Below are 22894 nucleotides of genomic sequence, written 5' to 3' on the forward strand. Positions count from 1 at the left end.
AGACTTCCTTCCAGACCCTTAGAATTCCAGTTAGAATGAAGCTACAATTCCAGAGTGGCATACACCACTCTGGTTCTAAAAGAGCATACATGAGCATTTTACTATAATGTCCCTTCTCCTTCTTCTGTTTTTCAAGGAAATATGTGTTAGTGGGCAGATGTGAAGAATATCACTTCTGCAGCCCAGTGATCTGAGACGTAAAGAAAGAAAAAAAGAAGAGGGAATAGGTGTAGGGGAAAATACTAGCATTGTCTATGGATGAGGCCAATGCAAATTTCACCAGCAGAATAGAATTTCTAAAAGTCTGGTGATTTTTGAAAAGAATGTGTAAGTAAAGCTAACATACATCTTCATCAAGGGACCAATCTCTAACTAACAAGCAAGTATTTCCCTGCTGTAGATGGACAGTATCATGGCCCAGCTGATGACAATTGCCAGCTGCCGATTCTGGGTCTGATGTTTTGTTCACTGACCTGGACACTGTCCGAGAGCAATGGTTTCATCCTCACTGGGGGCACTGTCACAGTACACACAAGGGAACTAGAGACAAAACGCCTGAGTCCAGACTGTCTGCTTAAAGGCCATTAAAGTTAACAGACCTGAACAGAATCTATTGTGAGATAGTTTTGGGAAGACCTTGAGGAATTAGAGGAAAGGAAAGCTGAGTACAGAAGAAAGGAAGACGCCTAGAGTTTAGAAATACTTAATAAACATTTCATTTTAGAGCTATGAATCCAACGCCGAATTATATCTATGTTTAACTTCCCTGGTGGTTCAGACAGTAAAGAATCTGCCTGCCGATGGGAAGAGCCCTGGGGGAAGGGAATGGCACCCCACTCCAGTATTCTTGCCTGGAGAATTCCATGGACAGAGGAGCCTGGTAGGCTACAGTCCATGGGGTTGCAAAGAGTTGGATACGATTGAGTGACTAACACTTTTATTTTTTTAGAGTGAATCCAACTCTAAACTATAAACTAGAGTCAATCCAACTCTAAAGTATATCTATGTTTAACGGCAACTAACTTAAAAGAAAAACTTTGACAATCCATCCCAAACACTTTGTGGTTGTTATAATGAGACATCAACCTGTTGGCTACTATGGTCACAAACTGAGTAACAAAGAAAATAACCCCAGAGTACTCACAGTCTTTTGCCAGCTGGCCCGTAAAGACTGTGATGGATGACATGCAGGCTGGTATTTGCCAACCACTGCAGCCATAAAGAATGAATGGAATCAATGAAAGAAGCAAATAAACCTGAGACACTACAAGGTTGGTTGGTCATGATTCACATAGTCTGGAAATTATGTTCCTTGAAAACATTTTACTTAAAAAAACAACAACCCTCAAAACTCTAAATATAAAATATGCCAACTAGTTGTAACCACGTAAAAGAAATTCACGTGTATGGGTTTCATGGTGCACAGTGGATAAGAGTCCGCCTGCCAGTGCAGGGGACACAGGTTCTATCCCTGGTCTGGGAAGATTCCAGACGCCGCACAGCAGTTAAGCCCGTGCACCACAACTGCTGAGCCTGTACCCTTGAGCCTGCACACTGCAACTGCTGTGCCCATGTGCCTACAGCCTGTTCTCCACAGCAAGAGAAGCCACCGCAACGAGAAGCCTGCACACCACAATGGAGAGAAGCTCCAACTTGTTGCAACTAGAGAAAGCCCACATGCACCAACAAAGACCCAGTGCAACCAGAAATAATAAAAAATAAAAGAAATTCACTTGTAAAGGATTAATGATCTCCTAAGTGGCTGTCAATCATCTGTCGATCTTATAGCAATCCATGGTGTCCAAAAGAACCCCCAAATATCAAAACCATGCTCTCACTGCAAGAATGGGCCAAGCTTGGTGGAAGCTTGGTGGGCAACAGGCCGGAGATAGCACATGTAGCCCATATGAGTTTAGCTCTCTAACATCTGAATGCTAACAGCTCTGCTTTTCTAGCCATCTGGTGTTTATGTATGTAGTTACAAATGGTTGGTATTTTTAATATAAAAGGGAATACAAGGAACCTGGAACAAGGTAGTAATCGCAAACCTATTAACAGTGTTCCACGTCCAAGCATATGGTTATTACTTGGAAATGGAAAGAAGACTTACCATCACTTGGCTGGGGGGTGAGTCTGTCTTCACTCTCAGTTGTTGAAATTTCTTCCTTGCTCTCAGCTAACGGTTCAGGTGCTGAATGTGCCAGGACTTGTTTCTCCCCATCAGAACTAGTCTGAATTTTTTTGGAGATGTCCTGAGAATCATCTTTCTCGTTTTTGTTTTTATTCTGGGTGTGGCTGAGGCTATCTATTTGTGGAACAAATTTGAACAACAAACAAAATAATTTATGAAAAACAAATAATTTACACTTATATTTAGCTAAAGTCATTGTGTACCCTAAAGCCAGTACAGAAAGCAGAGTTTAAACATGTCACAGCTGAGCTGTACAAAAAGGAACAAAGTCAGCAACGTCTGTTCCTTCTTTCTAAACATTTATTGGGGATCACCAACTACCACTCCAGGTGCTGGAAAGGCAGAGGGAACAACTCAGAAAGGTCCCTGCTTCCTAGAGATTCCATTCCAAAGGCCAGAGATAAACAGGCAAACAAATAGGATCTTTTCTGCTAAAGAGAATTAAGTGAGTAAGGGGATGGGGTGGGAGGCTCCCTGGAGCTGAGAGCTGCTCAGGGATCTGGGAAGCCTGGCCCAGGGGGCCTGTATTCTTGGCTTAGAGCCTTAGTGTCACTGGAAGCCATTAAAGGGCTGTAAGCACAGGAACGTAATGATCTAAGGTTTAAAGGCTCCCTCCGTCTTCTGTGGAGAGAACGACCAGCCTCAGGGAGGCTTGAGAGAGAGATGCTAGTGGCTTCCACTGTGATGGCAGCAGTGAAGATGTAGGGACTGGCATCAGGCACTTTGTAAAGGTCACACTAGCAGAACTTCATGAAGACGGGAGGACAGGGAAGAACCAAAGACGCTGCCTCAGGTTTTTAGCACAACATAGGGAAGACAGGGCAAGAGAAGCTTTGCTGTTAGATGTAGTGACTATAAATCAAGAATTTCATTTTGGACATGTTAAACTTGAGGTACCCTTTAGACATCCAGGTGGAGATGTTATGTAGGTCACTGCATACATCCAATCTGGAATTCAAATGAGAGATACAAATCTGGGAGTCTGAAGTATCAGATGCAGAGGATAAGCAATAGATGTTGAGAACAAAGCACAAGAGAAATGTTACATACTGACAACTCTAGTGATCAGTGCTTTTGAACTGTGGTGCTGGAGAAGACTCTTGAGAGTCCCTTGGTCAGCAAGGAGATGAAACTAGTAAATCCTAAAGGAAATCAACCCTGAATATTCATTGGAAGGACTGATGCTGAGGCTGAAGCTCCAATACTTTGGCCACCTGATGAGAAGAGCTGACTCACTGGAAAAGATCCTCATGCTGGGGAAGATCAAAGGCAAAAGGAGAAGGGGATGACAGAGGGTGAGATGGTTAGATGCCATCACTGACTCAATGGACATGAATCTGATCAAACTCTGGGAGACCGTGAAGGACAGGGAAGCCTGGCATGCTGCAGTCCATGGGGTCAACAAAGAATCAGGCACGACTTGGTGACTGAACAACAGCAAGTATTCAATGTACGTTACAGCAAATTAATGTACTAGCTAACGTACTAGAGACCACTAGTTAGCAACTTTATAAGACTTTCCAGTCCTGTATCCTAATATCGCTCATTTAATGTTTTGAATTCACTGTTTCCTCAAGTGTTACATAGCAGGTATTGATTTTAAAATTCAGATGAATTGGAATTCTGCTTTTTAATTTTTGGGATGCATCCAAATCAAGGTTGGAAATGATTATGTCAAACTGTAGTAGTATTAATCTAATAATTAAAACTATCATATATCAACACTATCACTGTTACTTGGAATATGTATTGTTCTTAAATCAGATTGTTTCATATTCACAAAACGTGTTTTGTTTTTTTAGACTGCTTGACAGTTTGCTTATTAAATCATGGTTCTAGAAATCTTCATTGTTGCTCTTGGTATCATAAAGAAAAATCAGAACTTATAAAACCCTATTAAACCATGATTTTTATTGCTCAGTCATTCAATTTATAGACTTTGTGTGAACTAATATTATATTGTAGTCATGAGATACTTTATTTTTATTGCCTGTAGCAGTTGGAAATTGAATGAGATAATGCAAATTGTGGGAGATATTATATGGGATAAGCTTGTGGCTCCAATTTAGTTCATAGACAACAGGTGTCCACGTTACAAATATAATCACCCAGATGGCAGACTTGTCAGTTTTGGGAGGAACACCCAGAATCAAAGGAGGAAAGACTCAGCTACTGATTACATTTTCTTTCATCAAAATCTAGGCAGAGGAGAGCAAGGCAAGCAGGAAGGAACTGGAGCATTAGAGCTTCTATCTTTGCTGAGTCTCTGTTAATGTCAAGACTCTGAGGAATTCACATATGATGGGAAAGTGTGTATAATCATTACACACTTTGATAAGATTTTATTTATAATTTCTTCTAGTTTCTAAAACCATCCACTTGGCATTTTTAGTTACCATAAAAATGGTCTCTAAAACTGGAAACAAAGGAATACTGATGACGTTTTCTTAAGATAACCACAGTTGTTAATAATCACTTCAAAAATAAAACACCAGCAAGCATATCATATCATGCAAGCAAAACATACTCTGAGGTATGTTTATGATTTCTAGTTTTAAATAGCATGTTTTAGAAAAGAATAAACTCATAAAACAGACGTGAGATTTGGTTCTTAAAAGAAGATCAATAGAGGAATTTTTATGATTTGTCATGGGAGAAACATGGCACAATAAATATTTCAGTAGGCGAAGAAGCCGCATTCGATTCATTCTGCTGTTTAAACAAAATAATCTACAATTTCTTTAAAAACGAGTATTATCTACAGAGGAAAGAAAACAGCAGGTCTATGGCTATAAGGCATATTTGCTGCCATAGCAACAGAGCTTCTATTCCTGCCCACTGAATTCACATCCTGCTGGCATTAATCAGAAATGTCCATTTGTGCCAAATTAATGCCATGTCACAGACGCTGGGGGATATACATTCTTGACAGAACTGGGAGCTTTTCGCATTCCACAAGGGGATAAATTCACAGTCTTCACTATATGAAGCTCTTCCTCCAGCTTAAACGCTGAAGTCGGAACCCAGGCGTGGATCTCTGATGACAGCAGCTGTCTCTAAACACACAGGTTATCTGAAGACACCACTGCTACCCGCCTCATGGTTGCCCTCCATGTACTCACCAGCACCGCCCCGCGGATTCTCACACATTTCACAGTAGGGTAACACTGAGTTATTGATGTAGGTGCAGAAAGCACACTGCCAGCCCTCACCACGAAGGGCTGGGCTAGTGGCCTGGGCCTTGGCCTCGCAGGCCCCGACCGCGAGCCGAGCTTCGGCCTGCCCAGGCCGGCAGGGTTTCTCCTCGGGGGGCCTGCAAGGGTCATTGATGGCGACCGATTTCAGTTTTTTAGCTTCAGGTTCAAGATCACTTTCATCACCTCTTGTAGCTGTTTTTCCAGGGTCTGCTGGCACTATAGTATTTTTCTCCTGGGATACCCTTGATTCATCACAGGAGGTCTCCAACTGTCTTTTCTTAGCGTTTGGTAGAAAGAATGATCGAATATCATGCTGTTTTTCTTTTTCAAACTAGGAAAAAACAAAGTTATTCCTAAATGAAATAGCTTAACAAACTTGTCATTAACCATATTCCTCTATCTTTTGAATACCCTATTGGAAATGAATTCAGCCCTGTGATGACTCTTCATATATACATACACGTAGAATACCACTACTGTCTCCATATACTTTGTGTCTAACTTTTTTTTAGCACTTACAACGTGTGAAGCATCTTATGTATATCAACTCATTTAATCCTCATCCTAGCTCTGTGAGGCAGGTAGTATTACTCTTCCCAAATTTCAAATGACAGCACTGAAGCATTAGAGAAGTTGGGTCACTTGGCTGTAGAAGTCATATAAGAAAAATAGACTTTGGCCTCTAGATGTATGACAGGGAAAAGAAGCAATTGTGTGTTTAAATACTTCAAGTCAGTCAAGACTTGAAAAATGTTTTTATGCCCAAAATATAAACACAAACAATGTTCATAAACAATATATTTTTCATATTAAAATAGTTTCCTGACCAAGGAATATTTTCAAATAGCAGTAAAGATATGAATTAGAACAGTTTAATAGAGATAGTTTAATAATTATCTTGTTTCTAAGAAACAGATTTCTCTTTTCTAAAAGCAGCAACTTCACGATCTCATATTTTCCATCTTCTTTTGTTGATGTGTAAATTTCAACCTCCTAATTAAGAGAAAGGATAACAGCCATTTCCACAGCTGATTAGCCAGCAGTTAAGGTAAATTAAAGGAGTTAATTTTAGAGAAGTCCTGCTAAGGCCTGAATTGGGTACATGGTGGACACACGCTGTGGCAGACTGCACTTCCAAAAATGGCCAATTCTTATCCCATTTCACACACTTGTCTCACATTGTCACACTGACACACCTACATGTAGAGGTGGGGTCTGTGTTCCTTTCCTAGAACCTGGGTGGACCTCTGTAACAGTGTCGGTCAGCAGAATGCCGTGAAAGCATTGCTGTGTGACTTCCGAGGCTCGGTCACCGAGGCTAACGGGGCTTCTGGCACTCTCCCCTTCTCCTTATCTTTCAGGAGGGACACTAGCCTTTGGAACACAGCCACCATGTTGTGGGGAAGCCCAGGCCACACCGGAGAAACCACATATGGGCATTTAACTCTTCAGCCGCACATGGGCCCCCCAGCGATGGTCAGCATCAGCTGTCAGACATGCGAGTGAAGAAGCTTTCAGATTCCAGCTCCCGATCTTGGGATCGACCAGCAAAGGCCCCACTTCTGAGGAAGCAGACATGTCATCTCCATCGTACCCGGGCTGGATTCCTTATCCACAGAAACCATGAGAAAAAATACACAGCTATTCCTGTTTCAAGGCACTAAGTTTTGGGGTAAATTGTAATGCCACAATAGATTACAGATACTATAGTGACATCCAAATATTGCAAAGAGAAAGTTTACATAATAAATTCTGTATTTAGTAGTGCTGAATAAGAAAGATTTAGCAAATTAATCAAGACAGAAGGAATAGTGGTTACTGGGAGCTGTGAGAAAGGGAAAAATGGAGTTACTGCTAAGTGGTTATGGAGTCTCTGTATGGGGTTTGAAAACAGTGGTGTCAGTTGCACAACACCGTGCATGTAATTAATGTCACTGAATTATACACTTAAAATAGTTAAGATGGCAAACTTTATAATAATGTACATAATCACAAATATCTTAATTTCTAAAAAAGGAAAAAAGGAAGAGAAGAAGGAATACTTACGCTGCTCCTATATTGGTATAATTAAAACATATATTTTAGGAAAAAAGTCTTCCTCAATAATGTACAACTTTGATTTTGTATGACTACTATGTATATACTCATATACTATTACAAAGTTATCTAGTAAGTTGTGGAAGTTACAGAATTTAGACAAAAATATAAAGAATGAAATCAACCATGAGACAAGATTTTTAAAACCATGTACAAGAGAAATTCTAAGAAAAGGGTGGAGGAAAGCAGGGAGATTATCAGACTCATGGAGTTTGGTGTTAAAAAAGGAACAAAGAAACAAATATAGTTACACATTTAAAGAGAATGTTCCATTTCATACAACAGCACTGCAAAGGGAACTCCTTTGAAAATATTGGCAAATATTCAGCAAATGTGGACAAATTCTACCAGCTATTTCTAGTTAAAGGACAATGATTTTACAAGAGAGGTTAACTTTCTGAGTCCTTGTACATGTCTCTAAATGACCTGATTTTGCCCTAACTCTTGGTAGTTTTGCTTGGCAAAAAATTCTTCAAAATTTGTAAAGAAATTGCTTGATTTCTTCCAACATCTGATGATACTGACAATGTTCCTTTGTAGTTGCAAACTCTTCATTTTATAGAGGCTTTTGGAACCTTCATCCCTGGTATTCTGAAATTTCACAATGATCTGTGTCTATATTTCTCTATCTGTGTCATCTATATCTGTATGATTTCTGCTCAGCACCCTATTAATTTTGTATAGTATTGATCATCTCTAGATCTTGGACATTTCTATTCCTTTTTGATAGTTTCTCCCCCTTCATTTTCTCTGTTCTGCTTTTCTGGAATTCCTGTTAGCAGAATGTTGGACCTGGACATTTACGTCATCTTTTACTTTCATATTTTCCTCCTTTGTGTCTTTTATCCTCTAAACGCGTTTAGCTCTATTTTACCTTTCAGTGCTTCCATAAAATTATTTTAGTTTGGCAGTCATATTTTTAACATGTAAAATTTCCTTCTTGTTCCTTTTTCGTAGTATTTTGATTTTATTTGTATGTGCAGTATCATCTCAAACCTGAAGATACAAATCAGTTTTTTAAAGTTATCTCCAGGATCGATTTTTGTACTAGTTAATTTTGTTCACCTTTTTCACACCACAGATTTCCCTCTCAAATGTCCAATGACCTCACACAGAAGAGCGACGGAATAGGAGGGCTGCCTGCGAATTCAGGGCACATGGGCTTATCACCAAGAAGACCGGGGAGGACATACTGATTGAACGGGAGGGTGAGGAAGACGGGAGGGACTACAGTGCTCCTCAGACCCCTACGTTTCTGACTTATGACACTGTGTGGGTGACATTTTCAATTATCATAACAGGGAATACAGGAAGATAAATGGGCTTATTATTGTCTCATTATCTTAGAATAGAAGGCAAAAAGAGAAGAGATAAGGAAATAAAAGTTTACTTTTAGATATGAATGAGGCCTGGTGGGTACCAGGGTGGTGAATTCCAGGAGGCAGGTCCACAGTTGAAGGGAAACATCTGGATGCATGTGTGGGAGCCAGTGACAAGCAGAGGCGGTTCCAGTCCCAGGCCTGGAGGCCACGAACAGAGGGAGGAGGAGGTAAGAAGCCATGGACGGAAAGCAGAGGGATGTTAGGAGTGGAACGAGGAGGAAGAGACACCAGGGAAGGCAAAAGCAGGAGCAGTAAGAAGGTGGAAAGGCCAGGGGATCAGGGGCTTCACCGTGCTCCTGGTTTTGGTTTCTACTCATGATCCCAAGTACTCAGAAAAACCCATGTCCTTCAGATCTTTTTAATCAGATCTGGGAGATTTTCCTATATTTTTCCCCTCTGTTTTCTCTTTTATTTTTGGAATTTCTATTAGGGAAAATCTTCTGAACTGATCATTTGATTTTCTTTACTTTTCCTCACATTTTTTTTCCCACCTCTGTTGTTCTACTTTCAGTGTGATTTCCTCATTATCTTCCTTTTCGTCCTTGTCAGATTATTATTTTCTGATGTTATGGGTTCCCTTTCTAAGAGCTTTTCCTTGTTCTTTGATTAGTCCCTTTTCTTATTGCTGTTTTGTGGGTGCAGTACTTCTACTTCTTGTGAATATGAATGGAAGGTTTGTTGTTTTCTTGAGTTCAGCTCAGTCACTCAGTCCCAACCCCTGGAGGATGAGTTGTTAATCTGAATTTTTTCGGCCTGAGAACTTGGGACACAGTTCAGGCCTCATGCTTCCCTGAGGTGTGTCTCTCTTGGACCGTGTCTCCACCGGAAGCGAGCCCTGTAATCTCTGCTGCTCACTTTGGGGTGAGAAGTAGGAAGTCCCGTTATGGCCTTGGATTTTGGCTGGTTTCTTTAATACACCTTTTTACCAAATTCTCCTGGGGTGCTTTCAGGCACTTGCAGGTCTATTAATAAAGCCAGTTCCTTTTTATTTACAGTCCCCTTTGTCAGAGACTCCCAGCTGGAGTCTGGGGTACTGAACTCCACCCTGAACTCCTAACAGTGATAGTGGTAACAGAGAAAGAAAAACTGCAGACATTTCACAGGTAGTATCATCACAGTGAGGCCTGGAGGAACTCAGCAGCAGGTGCAGGAGAAGTAGAAGGAATTGAAGCAGGCATTTAAAGGAGATTCCATAACTAGAGGCATGCAAGTAGGTAAGGGCAGGACAAATGGAAGCATAGGAAGTGACCCAGCTTAGTCTAAAACTGAAGAATCCATAGCAGAGGTGTCTGTGTGCGTGCTCAGTCACGTCCGACTTTTTACGACTCCACAGACTATAGCCCACCAGGCTCCTCTGCTGAAGCCTGGCTTGGAGAATTTTGAGCTACTTTACTAGCATGAGAGATGAGTGCAATTGTGCGATAGTTTGAGCATTCTTTGGCACTGCCTTCTTTGGGATTGGAATGAAAACTGACCGTTTCCAGTCCTGTGGCCACTGCTGAGTTTTCCAAATTTGCTGGCATATTCAGTTTTCTTCAGCTCATTACAATGTTTCTGCTTCTTTTCTATCCTTTTTTTTGTTTTGTTTTACATACTAGTCCTCACATATTTTGGTTTCTACTTTGCCCATGAGAGGATTTCCTCCAAACCTGGTGACCTTCACTGTCTATTCACATTTTTTAAAAAAACTTTTAATTTCATATTGGAGTAAAGCTGATTAACAATGTTGTGATAGGTTCAGGTTGACAGCAAAGGGATTCAGCCATACACATACATGTATGTATCCATTCTCCCTCAAATCCCTTCTCATGCAAGCTGCCACTTAACACTGAACAGAGTTCCCTGTGCTATACAGTCGGTCCCTGTTGGTTACCCATTTTAAATATAGCAGTGTGTCAGTTTGGGATTGGCATGTTCCCACCGGAGTTGTTTTTTTTTTTAATAAATTAATTTATTTATTTTAGTTCAGTTCAGTTCAGTCACTCAGTCATGTCCGACTCTTTGTGACCCCGTGAACCACAGCACACCAGGCCTCCCTGTCCATCACCAACTCCAGGAGTCTACCCAAACCCATGCCCATTGAGTCGGTGATGCCATCCAACCATCCCATCCTCTGTCATCCCCTTCTCCTCCTGCCTTCAATCTTTCCCAACATCAGGGTCTTTTCCAATAAATCAGCTCTTCACGTCAGGTGGCCAAAATATTGGAGTTTCAGCTTCAACATCAGTCCTTCCAATGAACAGCCAGGACTGATTTTCTTTAGGATGGACTGGTTGGATCTGCTTGCAGTCCAAGGGACTTTCAAGAGTCTTCTCCAACACCATAGTTTTCAAAAGCATCAATTCTTCAGTGCTCAGCTTTCTTTATCACCCAACTCTCACATCCATACATGACTACTGGAAAAACCATAGCCTTGACTAGACGGACTTTTGTTGACAAAGCAATGTCTCTGCTTTTGAATATGCTATCTAGGTTGCTCATAACTTTCCTTCCAAGGAGTAAGTGTCTTTTAATTTCATGGCTGCAGTCACCATCTGCAGTGATTTTGGAGCCCCCCAAAATAAAGTCAGCCAGTGTTTCCCCATCTGATTGCCATGAAGTGATGGGAGGCTAATTACTTTACAATATCGTAGTGGTTTTTGCCATACATTGACATGAATCAGCCATGGGTGTACATGTGTTCCCCATCCTGAACACCCCTCCCACCTCCCTCCCCATCCCATCCCTCAGGGTCATCCCAGTACACCAGCCCTGAGCACCCTGTCTAATGCATCGAACCTGGACTGGTGATCTGTTTCACATATGATGATATACATGTTTCAATGCTATTCTCTCAAATCATCCCACCTTCTCCTTCTCCCACAGAGTCCAAAAGACTGTTCTATACATCTGTGTCTCTTCTGCTGTCTCGCATACAGGGTTATCATTACCATCTTTCTAAATTCCATATATATGCGTTAGTATGCTGTTTTGGTGTTTTTCTTTCTGACTTACTTCACTCTGTATAATAGGCTCCAATTTTATCCACCTCATTAGAATTGATTCAAATGCATTCTTTTTAATGGCTGAGTAATACTCCATTGTGTTTAAGTACCACAGTTTTCTTATCCATTCGTCTGCCGATGGACATCTAGGTTGCTTCCATGTCCTGGTTTGTCTATTCACATTTAAAAACAAGACACTAAAATGCCAATGGAAGCTCCAAGTGGGGGACCTCACTAAAGGTCATTGGTGACTGCTTGTCCGGGGATCCCTTTCAGGCTCCGTAGCCTTTTCTTGGTCCAGTCAGTTTCTCTAGAAAGGAGTCCCCCAGTCTCCTGCCTGGAGGATACAGCACTAGCTACCAGTAACCTGGTGGCTGAGCAGGAGAAGAGTGTAAGGATTTCACCACTGATTAAGGAGTCTTCCAGTTAATGTGTTTGTTTTCAATTTACTGTCTTACCCCACTCCCTCAACTGGCTCTTCTCTTACATCTTAAAAGAGGAACAAATAAAACTGCTAAATAAATGAATAATATGTCAAAAACAAAGACTACAAAAGATAAAATATACAAAGCAGGGCATTATTCACCTCCACTGAATAATGTTTAAATAACATCAGCATCTTTTGTCTCCTTCTACATTTCAAAGAATTTGATTCCAGTTGTCTAAAACATTTTAAGCTCCCCACCAAAAGATAAAACAAAAGATTATTTCAGATTTGTTTATAAAAGAACAATGCTCTAAACAATACCATACAAAAACGTAAGAAATCTTTCATTAAAAAGTATTCTCAGAACCTTGAAATATCAGCTTTTACAGTTGATATCTTTGTTGTTCAGTTGCTATGTCCTGTCTGACTCTGCAACCCCATGGACTGCAGCACACTAGGCTTCCTTGATCTGATCTCTTTAAGCTGTTTTAAAAGAACTGCTTTTACTATGTAAGCAATGACTTGTTTTGGAAACTAGCATTTGAGAAAGTCTCATGAATCAGAAGCAGGTTGAGAGTAAAGGTTAGCAGTAACTGACAGCAAAAGGAAATTGATCGTGTGTCTCTGCCGGGAGGAGGGTTAACTTACAGTGCCTGGGAGTAGTCAGCAGAGGGGCTATTTTGAAACCACTGCTGCTTGGGTAATAATGAAGAGACTGGAGAATATGAAATCCAGAAAAGGAGTTGTGGGTGGAAAGAGAATCATTTTATATAATTTTGGGAACCAAAGGATACATTTGGGGTATAATTTTAGAAGAAGGAGAGGACAAGACTTTAATGCTGTGATGGCTAAATTGGACAATGATGATTGTGGTTTCAGCTAGTGGGCTGAAGGTCCAAGGTAGTGCCCTGGCCACAGGGCTGGCAGAAGCATAAGGCTTAACAGGAATAATCAAGACTTCGTCTGAGATAATCAGTTAGAAACCTGGTGCATATTATCAGTTATGTTTACAGATTGAAGCCTCTGAACAATCAGGCATGAAGCTGGCTGGTGTGGTTTCTCTGAAAATAAGTGGCCATGACTGATAGAGAAACAGGTGAGAAAATCTCCTGGATGCATCCTGACGATAATTACACGCATCAGAAGGTGAAGGGTTAAAGGTTTACTGAACATGAGTTAAGACTTGAGATCCACGGTCCTCTCACAAGACCTTGGATGGCCTTCAGTGAGCCTGAAAAACCCCTGAAATTGTCCATTTTTAGAGAGCAGTTTTTTACCTTCTCTATGGTCTCAAAGAGATTCGAGACAAAAGTTAAGAGCCACTGGATTAGAAGATAACCATGCAGCTTGATTAGCTCCATCTATTTCTTAATTTTCTGTCGTAAAGAGAGATTGAGGGTTCATTTGCAAATGTACATTTGAGTGGTGAACAAACTCTTTTAAGTGGAAACAAATACATAAATTCTCTTAAATTCTTAATGAGAATCTCTCTAACATCTCTCAATACTTAAAAAAAAAAAAAATGGATAATACCAGGGCTTCCCTGGTGGCTGGCTCAGTGGTAAAGAATCTACGTGTCAATGCAGGAGACACAGGTTCGATCCCTGATCCAGGAGATCCCATCTGCCACAAAGCAACTGAGCTTGTGCACCGCTAGAGCCCGGGGGCTGCAGCTCTTGAGCCCGTGAGCTGCACCCACTGAAGCCCACGTACCCCAGAGCCCATGCTCCGCAATGGGAGAGGCCACTACAGTGAGAAGCCTGCGCACCTCAGCCAGAGAGCAGCCCCCGCTCACGGTAACCAGAGAGAAGCTGGTGCAGCCACGGAGACACAGAGTAGCCAATCATAAAAAATAAAAGTATTAGAGAGAAGCAGAACATTAAAGAATACCAAATGGAGCGACTTCTGTGCAGGCGTGACACATCACTGAGCTCATTTATCTGTCCCTCTAAACCGGACTCGGAATAGCTTAAGAGAGCAAATGACACGAGAGTCTCACACAGTCAAAAAAAGGGGAAATCACAGATGAGGTGAGAAAAAAGCACATGAATCATAATGACTGGGGAGTAATAGGCGACACTGCTGTGCTGGCGGGACTCAGAGGCGTACTGTCACGTAGGTCAGCTTAAATCTGCAAGCAATAAATGCTGGAGAGGGTGTGGAGAAAAGGGAACCCTCCTACACTGTTGGTGGGAATGCAAACTAGTACAGCCACTATGGAGAACAGTGTGGAGATTCCTTAAAAAATTGCAAATAGAACTACCTTATGACCCAGCAATCCCACTGCTGGGCATACACACTGAGGAAACCAGAATTGAAAGAGACACATGTACCCCAATGTTCATCGCAGCACTGTTTATAATAGCCAGGACATGGAAACAACCTAGATGTCCATCAGCAGATGAATGGATAAGAAAGCTGTGGTACATATACACAATGGAGTATTACTCAGCCGTTAAAAAGAATTCATTTGAATCAGTTCTGATGAGATGGATGAAACTGGAGCCGATTATACAGAGTGAAGTAAGCCAGAAAGAAAAACACCAATACAGTATACTAACACATATATATGGAATTTAGGAAGATGGCAATGACGACCCTGTATGCAAGACAGGAAAAAGGACACAGATGTGTATAACGGACTTTTGGACTCAGAGGGAGAGGGAGAGGGTGGGATGATTTGGGAGAATGGCATTCTAACATGTACACCATCATGTAAGAATTGAATTGCCAGTCTATGTCTGACGCAGGGTGCCGCATGCTTGGGGCTGGTGCATGGGGATGACCCAGAGAGATGTTGTGGGGAGGGAGGTGGGAGGGGGGTTCATGTTTGGGAACGCATGTAAGAATTAAAGATTTTAAAATTAAAAAAAAAAAAAAACAAACCAAAAAAAAAAAACAAAACACACCCTCCGTGAAGTTCTGAGACAAGGCTCTATCAGCAGCAGCTTTCTCACGGAGATCCCAGCAAGCATTTGGGACATGTCTGGTTAACAGGAAGGAAAGACCTTCAACAAGATTTGTAGACTCAGATATTTAACATGAATGCAAAAGTCTTGCATTTTAGTAAGATGATGATATAATTACCTTTCATTTGTCTTTTTTCTATTAATTTTCATAAAGTGAATGGTGGATCTACTGATTAAAGCATCTGAATAAAAGGGATAAGAAATGATTGTAAACAAAATGTTCCCCACATAAGCATGTTTTCTAAAAAAAATTAAATTTATCAATAAATGACATGACTCCTTAGATGGACAAATTTATCAGGCTCACCAAAACAAACTAGAATCCCCAAGCTACAACAGCCATCCTGACAGTTATATACTGAGCACCCATACTCTTCTGGCAGATTTATGATTGAAAAATTACCAACTTTGTTAATGTTATCAGCATTTCTCAGTGGTAAAGATATCAGGAACACAGAAAGACAATACTTTTATGACTTAGGAAAACTCTGTTACTTAATAGCAAGATTGAGAAGTCTTTTGTCTTTTGTAACTACATTCTTGCTTTCAGAAGAGACAGTATAGGAACAAATTACTGACAAATGCTTGAACTCATCGTGACTATTCTTATAAAGAAATAACTATATTAAGTGACCCTTTTAATGTATGATAAAAAGGAACTTAAATGTACATGTTTCTAAATAGGAAGAGAAGTCTAAGCTTATGGTAATTTTTATCACAAGGCTTTGGGGAAAATATAGTTAAGCCAACATGCCCGTGTAATAAGAAGTGTAGGAAAGAGAAGAACATATTCCTCTCCTCAGTTATAAAGCTGACACTGAGTTATTATGCTCCTGCCTTTTGTTCAATATTGTTTTTGAAAAGCAAAAGAAAAAATATTGCTTTTGGTGAGAAGCGCTGGGAACAAAACCTGCACAATGCTTAAGGTGGCGAAATGTGTGTGTTTATTTGAAAGGTTCAGGGACCTAAGATATTTGCTCCGTTTTGCACCACGGTAAACAACTGCTCTTTAGAGACAAATCCCCTGCCATGATGGCACGATTAAAAGTTAGCTATTAGAACCGAAGGAAAGGAGAAGCAAATCTGGTAGAACTCATACAAAAAAACAATAAAGCGCTTCAAAGCCTGGTGCCATTCTAGTGCAGCACACGCCACCAACAAAAGCCCTGGTGTCGGGTTCAGTAGACTCTGATCAAAGGGCAGCTCTGGGAGAAGGCAGCACTGCCTCATGCCTGTCCTCTCCTGCTCCCCAAAGAATGAACAAAACCGTAGCTTACAAGTGGGTGACCATGATATCTTGCTGGTCTCCAGAACAGTGGATGGTCGATGATTGGAACTGGAACTAAACAGCCAGTTCACTAACACTTATAAACAAGCCAGGCGATATTGAGTGAGAAAAGTAGAGTTGCAATCATCTGACTGAAAAAATGAATTTAAATTCTCCTAAAAAAGAAATGACTTTTTCAAATTTCGCACAACGTCCATTCCCATGTACTAATTAAAATTTTGGCAGTGAGCAGCACCTAGGCACAGCACGTTTTCTCTGTGGGCATAGAAGAAACAAAGCAAATGAAATGCCTCACAGACATCAGCTGAGCTGTTCAGAGGCGCCTCGGACGCCAGAGGGGCTGAGTGGGCCTTCACTCTGTCTGCAGACCTGCTCACTTCCCACCATCACAGTCCCTTGGCTCTTCCCTGTTTACCAAATTAACATGAAATCCTCTGTTATGGGGCTTCCCAGGTGGCACAGTGGTAAAGAATCTGCCTGCCAATTGCAGGAGACCCGGGAAAACATGGGTTTGAGATCCCCTGGAGGAGGAAATGGCAGCTCATTCCAGTATTCCTGCCTGGAGAATCCCATGGACAGGGGATCCTGACAGACACGTCTGCTATGGATTCTTCAGTTTTAGACTAAGCTGGGTCACTTCCTATGCTTCCATTTGCCCTGCCCTTACCTACTTGCATGCCTCTAGTTCTGGAATCTCCTTTAAATGCCTGCTTCAACTCCTTCTACTTCTCCTGCACCTGCTGCTGAGTTCCTCCAGGCCTCACTGTGATGATACTACCTGTGAAAGGTCTGCAGTTTTTCCTTCTCTGTTACCACTATCACTGTTAGGAGTTCAGGGTGGAGCTCGGTACCCCAGACTCCAGCTGGGAGTCTCTGACAAAGGGGACTGTAAATAAAAAGGAACTGGCTTTATTAATAGACCTGCAAGTGCCTGAAAGCACCCCAGGAGAATTTGGTAAAAAGGTGTATTAAAGAAACCAGCCAAAATCCAAGGCCATAACGGGACTTCCTACTTCTCATCCCAAAGTGAGCAGCAGAGATTACAGGGCTCGCTTCCGGTGGAGACACGGTCCAAGAGAGACACACCTCAGGGAAGCACGAGGCCTGAACTGTGTCCCAAGTTCTCAGGCCGAAAAAATTCAGATTAACAACTCATCCTCCAGGGGTTGGGGGAGAAAGCCCTCAGGAGTGGAGACAGAAAATCCTTTACCTCAGACTCAAACTGGATGGGAGGGAGGCAGAAATAATCCATTCCCCAATTACCATTGCCTCCAAGAACCTGTCTCTTCTCCCTCCTGTTCATTTCCCACACTGCCATGAGGAGTATCTTCAGCAAACAAATCTGATGATGCTATTCATTTGCTTAAAAGGCTCTGATGACACTACACTACTTCTAGGATAAAGTCCGACCTCCTGGCAGGGCCTGCGTGGGCTCCTCTCCATCTGATCAGTGCCACAGTTTCAGGCTTCCTCTACTTTGACTCACTTCTCATCATACGCTCACATTTGCATGGAATTCCCATTGTCAGGATGTCTGTTCCTATCAGTAGGCTTTGGCACATGCTTTCAGTGTTTGCCTGCCTGAACCAGGACCCATTTCTTTATTAGTATTTAAGTGAAGGAAACATACTCAATAAACAAGGTGTGGGCCATCTTAGAAGGCAAGAGAGGCACTAGGGTATGGGACTGTCAGTTTTTTATAGGGCTGGGTAATTTTATAAACTAATGAATGGGAGGAGTCTTCCAGCTATTTTGGGGAAGGCCTGGGGATTTCCAGGGATTGGGGCATCACCCATTTTTTGACGCTTATGGTTGGCCTTGGAACTATCACGGTGCCTGTGGGTGTGTGGGACCCATTTCTTTTGATCTCATCCTTCATAATCCAGCTCAGATGCTTCCCACAGGTAGTTATTTATTCTATCCTATGTTCCCAGAGCCTGTTTTCACATTTATTACACTGCATTAAAATGATTCACTTACAGTCATCTCTCCCATTTAAAGAGTAAGCTCCAAAAGAAAGTTGTTTTCCTTATCTTTGCACCTAGGAGATAGTCTTTTTAAAACAACAGATGTAGTGAGATGTAATCTATTTATATACTATTGATGCTGGAAGGGATTGGGGGCAGGAGGAGAAGGGGACGACAGAGGATGAGATGGCTGGATGGCATCACTGACTCGACGGACGTGAGTCTGAGTGACCTCCGAGAGTTGGTGATGGACAGGGAGGCCTGGCGTGCTGCGATTCATGGGGTCGCAAAGAGTCGGACACGACTGAGCGACTGAACTGAACTGAACTGAACTAATTAACTCTTATAAAGTATCCAGTTCAGTGTCTTTTAGTATAATTATGTAACTATCACCACTCTTTTCTTGTAAAATACTTCTATCACCCTCAAAAAAAACTCCAAACCAAATAAGCAATCTCTTTCTGTCCCTCCCTCTCTCAAGACCCTGGCAACTACTAATCTATTTTGTATCTCTATGGACTTGCCTATTCTGGCCACAAAATATAAATGGAACCAAATAATATATGGCCTTTTGTGTTTGTCTTATTTCACTTAGTATAACATTTTCAGGGTTAAGCTATGTTATAGCATGCATCAGAACTTCACTCCTTTTTTATGGCTGAATAAGATTCCATTGTATGGATGGATACATATACACATATGTATAGGGCTTCCCTAGTGGCTAAGACAATAAAGAATCTTCCTGCAATGCCAGAGACCTGGGTTTGATCCCTGGGTTGGGAAGATCCCCTCGAGATGGGAATAGCTACTAACTCCAGTATTCTTGCCTGAAGAATTCCATGAACAGAGGTGCCTGGAAACTACAGTTCATGGGATCACAAAGAGTTGGACAGGACTGAGCAACTAACACACACACACACACCCCATATTTTGTTTATCCGTTACTCAATTGATAGACATTTGGACTGTTCTCAACTTCATGGCTATAATGAGTCATGCTGCTATGACGATTACATATAACATTTTAAGTGGATATATGTTTTCAATTCCCTTAGAAGCAGAATTGCTGGGTCATACATTAAATTTGTGTTTTCACACTTTAAGAAACTGCCCGGCTGTTTTTCAAAGTGGCCACACCATTTTCCATTCCTAGCAGCAGTGTATTAGTGTTCCAACTTTTCTACATCTGTGCCAATGCACGTTGTCTCTCTTAATTTTAGTCATTCTAGTGGGTGTGAAGTGGTATTCATGCTCTTTAATTTGCATTTCATATAATTTTTTAATTAATATTTATTGGAGTATGGTTGATTTGTATATATTTATAGTATTAGGTTCTGCTGTACAGCAAAGTGAAACAGGTATATGCAACAATCTTAATAAATGTTTCTATAATGAATGCTCTTTGAACCCCCTGTGGTAGGAGAGACAGGGTGGGACCTGGGACCCTTTGCTGCAGTGCTCACAACTGGACAAATGGCTCCTTGAGTAACAAAACACAAAGAAACTACAAGGGACTAAAAATAACTGTGTGCACTGTGCAGTTGGGGCAGGATACAAAAAGATCAAACAACCCAGCTGCTACTTCGGAAGAGCTCGGACAACCCAGCTGCTACTTCGGAAGAGCTCGGAGCAAAAGCAGGGTATTGCGCATGCCCCCTGTACTCAATATACCAAAGGGGCAAACTACCTAAGCCACCCCTCCAGCCAAACCTCTGGACACACCCCTATTCTCACTCCACTTGCTCCTTCTGAACGGGAGAGCTAGCAAGGGAACCTGTTGCATATTCTTGCTCCCTACCACTGCAGCAGGGGCCCCAGCAAAGCTTTGCCTGACTTTCTTGTCTCTGATCAATTTCTGCTGATTAAGGAGGCAAAAAAACCTGGTCCGTAACAGTAGCACACATCCTAGAAACACTGGTTAACAAAACAATTTCAGTTTTCTTTTCATTCCAAAAACAACTGGGGATCCACAATGGGCTAATGCATCTAGTATAATCTGGCAAGGTTATGAAGGTATTAAAAGATGCTTACTCCTTGGAAGGAAAGTTATGACCAACCTAGACAGCATATTGAAAAGCAGAAAACATTCTTTTGTCAACAATGGTCCGTCTAGTCAAGGCTATGGTTTTTCCTGTAGTCATGTATGGATGTGAGAGTTGGACTATAAGGAAAGCTGAACACCAAAGAATTGATGCTTTTGAACTGTGGTGTTGGAGAAGACTCTTGAGAGTCCCTTGGACTGCAAGGAGATCCAACCAGTCCATCCTAAAGGAAATCAGTCCTGAATATTCACTGGAAGGACTGATGCTGAAGCTGAAACTCCAATACTTTGGCCACGTAATGCAAAGAGCTGACTCATTTGAAAAGACCCTGATGCTGGGGAAAATTGAGGGCAGGAGGAGAAGGGGACGACAGAGGATGAGATGGTTGGATGGCATCACCGACTCGATGGACATGAGTTTGAGTGAACTCCGGGAGTTGGTGATGGACAGGGAGGCCTGGCGTGCTGCGGTTCATGGGGTCGCAAAGAGTCAGACACGACTGAGCGACTGAACTGAACTGAACTGATGAAGGTAGACTTTGCAGCTGAAAGCCCTGTGTTCAAATCTAAACTCTGCTACATATTGGCTACATGAACTTAGGCAGGTGATCTTTAATCTTTCTGAGCTTTATTGGGGCAGGGTAATATTATCTGCCTCTGGTATAGCCCTGAATGTTAAATAAAGTCATGAGTTTTTAAGGGCTTGGAATACTCATTACAGTACATGTTAATTATCATCACTGAGTGAACTGAAGTTACAAAGGCAAACAAGAAAAATGCCTAATAATAGCATTATGTGATGTAAGCTGTGACAGAGATATTCATATGTTTCCACAGTAATGAGGCTACCCTCTTGTCCTTATTATTAGGCTATTATGCAAACTAATTACATCATGTTTACATAGTGGCTTGAATTCTAAAATACATATTAAATAAATATTTGAATTTAAGATGTGTTACCTTCAAGAAAGTAGTGCTTTAGCATACTGAGAAACAAGAGATTTTTGGATACGAATGATTTATACTTCATGAATATAGAGCTCCTGTGATCAATTTTCTTTTTTGCTGTCACCATCTTTTTTTCCAACTAGACAGTATGTGGGTAACAAAGTAATTTTTTATGTGTATGACATGATTTCTTATTTGCAGTTCTTAGGTCAACAAAACAAACATTTTTTTACAATGTCAGCATTTAATAAAAAACATAAAGTTTGTTTTGAATTTGGAGTGCATATTTTTAAATTTCTGTGTGCTAAAGAGCCCTCCTTTTCAGTTCCATAGAATTTTTCAGCAGACTGGTAAGCACTCTATAGATTTTTAATGCAAATAAGGGTGTTTTAATGCAAATGTAAATTTGCCTTGGGTGAAGGCCATTCTAGATGGCCTTGAGGAGAGTAGACCAGGGGACTTGAAGACTATGACAGAGAAAAGGCAGGCCGTGAGCCAGGTCAATGATGAAGTTCTATGGCAAGGAAAGAAAGATTAGACCATCAGATAGAGGCTCGTGAGGAAAAAGAATTAGGAGATGTTGAGCTAAAAGCCTACAAAATGAAAACAATGGCTGCGGGAAAGCAGAGACTGCAGTGTGACTGAACTTGGAAACTGTCCGGAGGTCTATTCCACAATGGAGAGAGAGCTGCAGTCTGAAGTACTGAATTGGAAGCAGCTCTGGCTCAGGGGGCCTTCCCCAGTGGCTCAGATGATAAAGAATTCACCTGCAGTGCAGGAGACCCGGGTTTGATATCTGGGTCAGGAAGATCCCCTGGAGGAAGAAATGGCAACCCACTCTAGTATTCTTGCCTGGAGAAACCCATAGACAGAGGAGACTGGAGGGGCTACAGTCCACGGGGTCACAAAAGAGTCAGACATGGCTGAGCATGCACACACAGGCTTAGTGAGATTTGGAGAGGAGAAACCAAGCCCAAAGGAGATTTACCCTAAGCAGGAGCTGGATTTGTTACCACATGAAGGTAGAGCCCTTTCTTTTGCTTATCTGTGAATCTCTTATGCACCAAGTTTCTCTTCAGCTATTTTATTTTGCATACATATATAATGAATGAAAGGGACCTCAGGAGCCATCTAGTGATCTAGGGACTTATGTAGCTGGATAAATGATGCTGCTGGAGGATGGGAAAAGAAGAGGTGAGGGGAAGGGCCCAATTTCCCACAGCTGTCGCTAAAGCAAGGGATACCCATGAGATGATGGCAGGAGAAAATGAAAATTATAGAGGCAGGCTTCCTATATGATTACTCCACTCATTCTATTTTATCCAGAAACAGCCTTTAATTACTTGGAAATGACAATATAGACTGCTATACCCCGTATCTTTCTCTCCTTCCATCTGGAGACG

At 41.5% G+C, this 22894-nt stretch overlaps 1 protein-coding gene across 2 annotated transcripts in view; it reads right to left on the bottom strand.

Moving 5' to 3' along the window:
* The window catches only part of ZRANB3 (zinc finger RANBP2-type containing 3), a 290989-nt gene that overhangs the window by 23590 nt on the left and 244505 nt on the right, over window positions 1-22894 (bottom strand). For both annotated transcript variants that reach the window (XM_005676192.3, XM_018062246.1), the window contains 2 exons: window positions 5314-5719; window positions 2111-2305 (listed from right to left, as the gene is read on the bottom strand). In XM_005676192.3, the coding sequence (XP_005676249.3) occupies window positions 2111-2305; window positions 5314-5719 (601 nt within the window). The remainder of the gene's footprint in view (window positions 1-2110; window positions 2306-5313; window positions 5720-22894) is intronic.

Source organism: Capra hircus, chromosome 2 (assembly GCF_001704415.2).
Source record: "Capra hircus breed San Clemente chromosome 2, ASM170441v1, whole genome shotgun sequence".
In the NCBI taxonomy this organism is placed as follows: Eukaryota; Metazoa; Chordata; class Mammalia; order Artiodactyla; family Bovidae; genus Capra; species Capra hircus.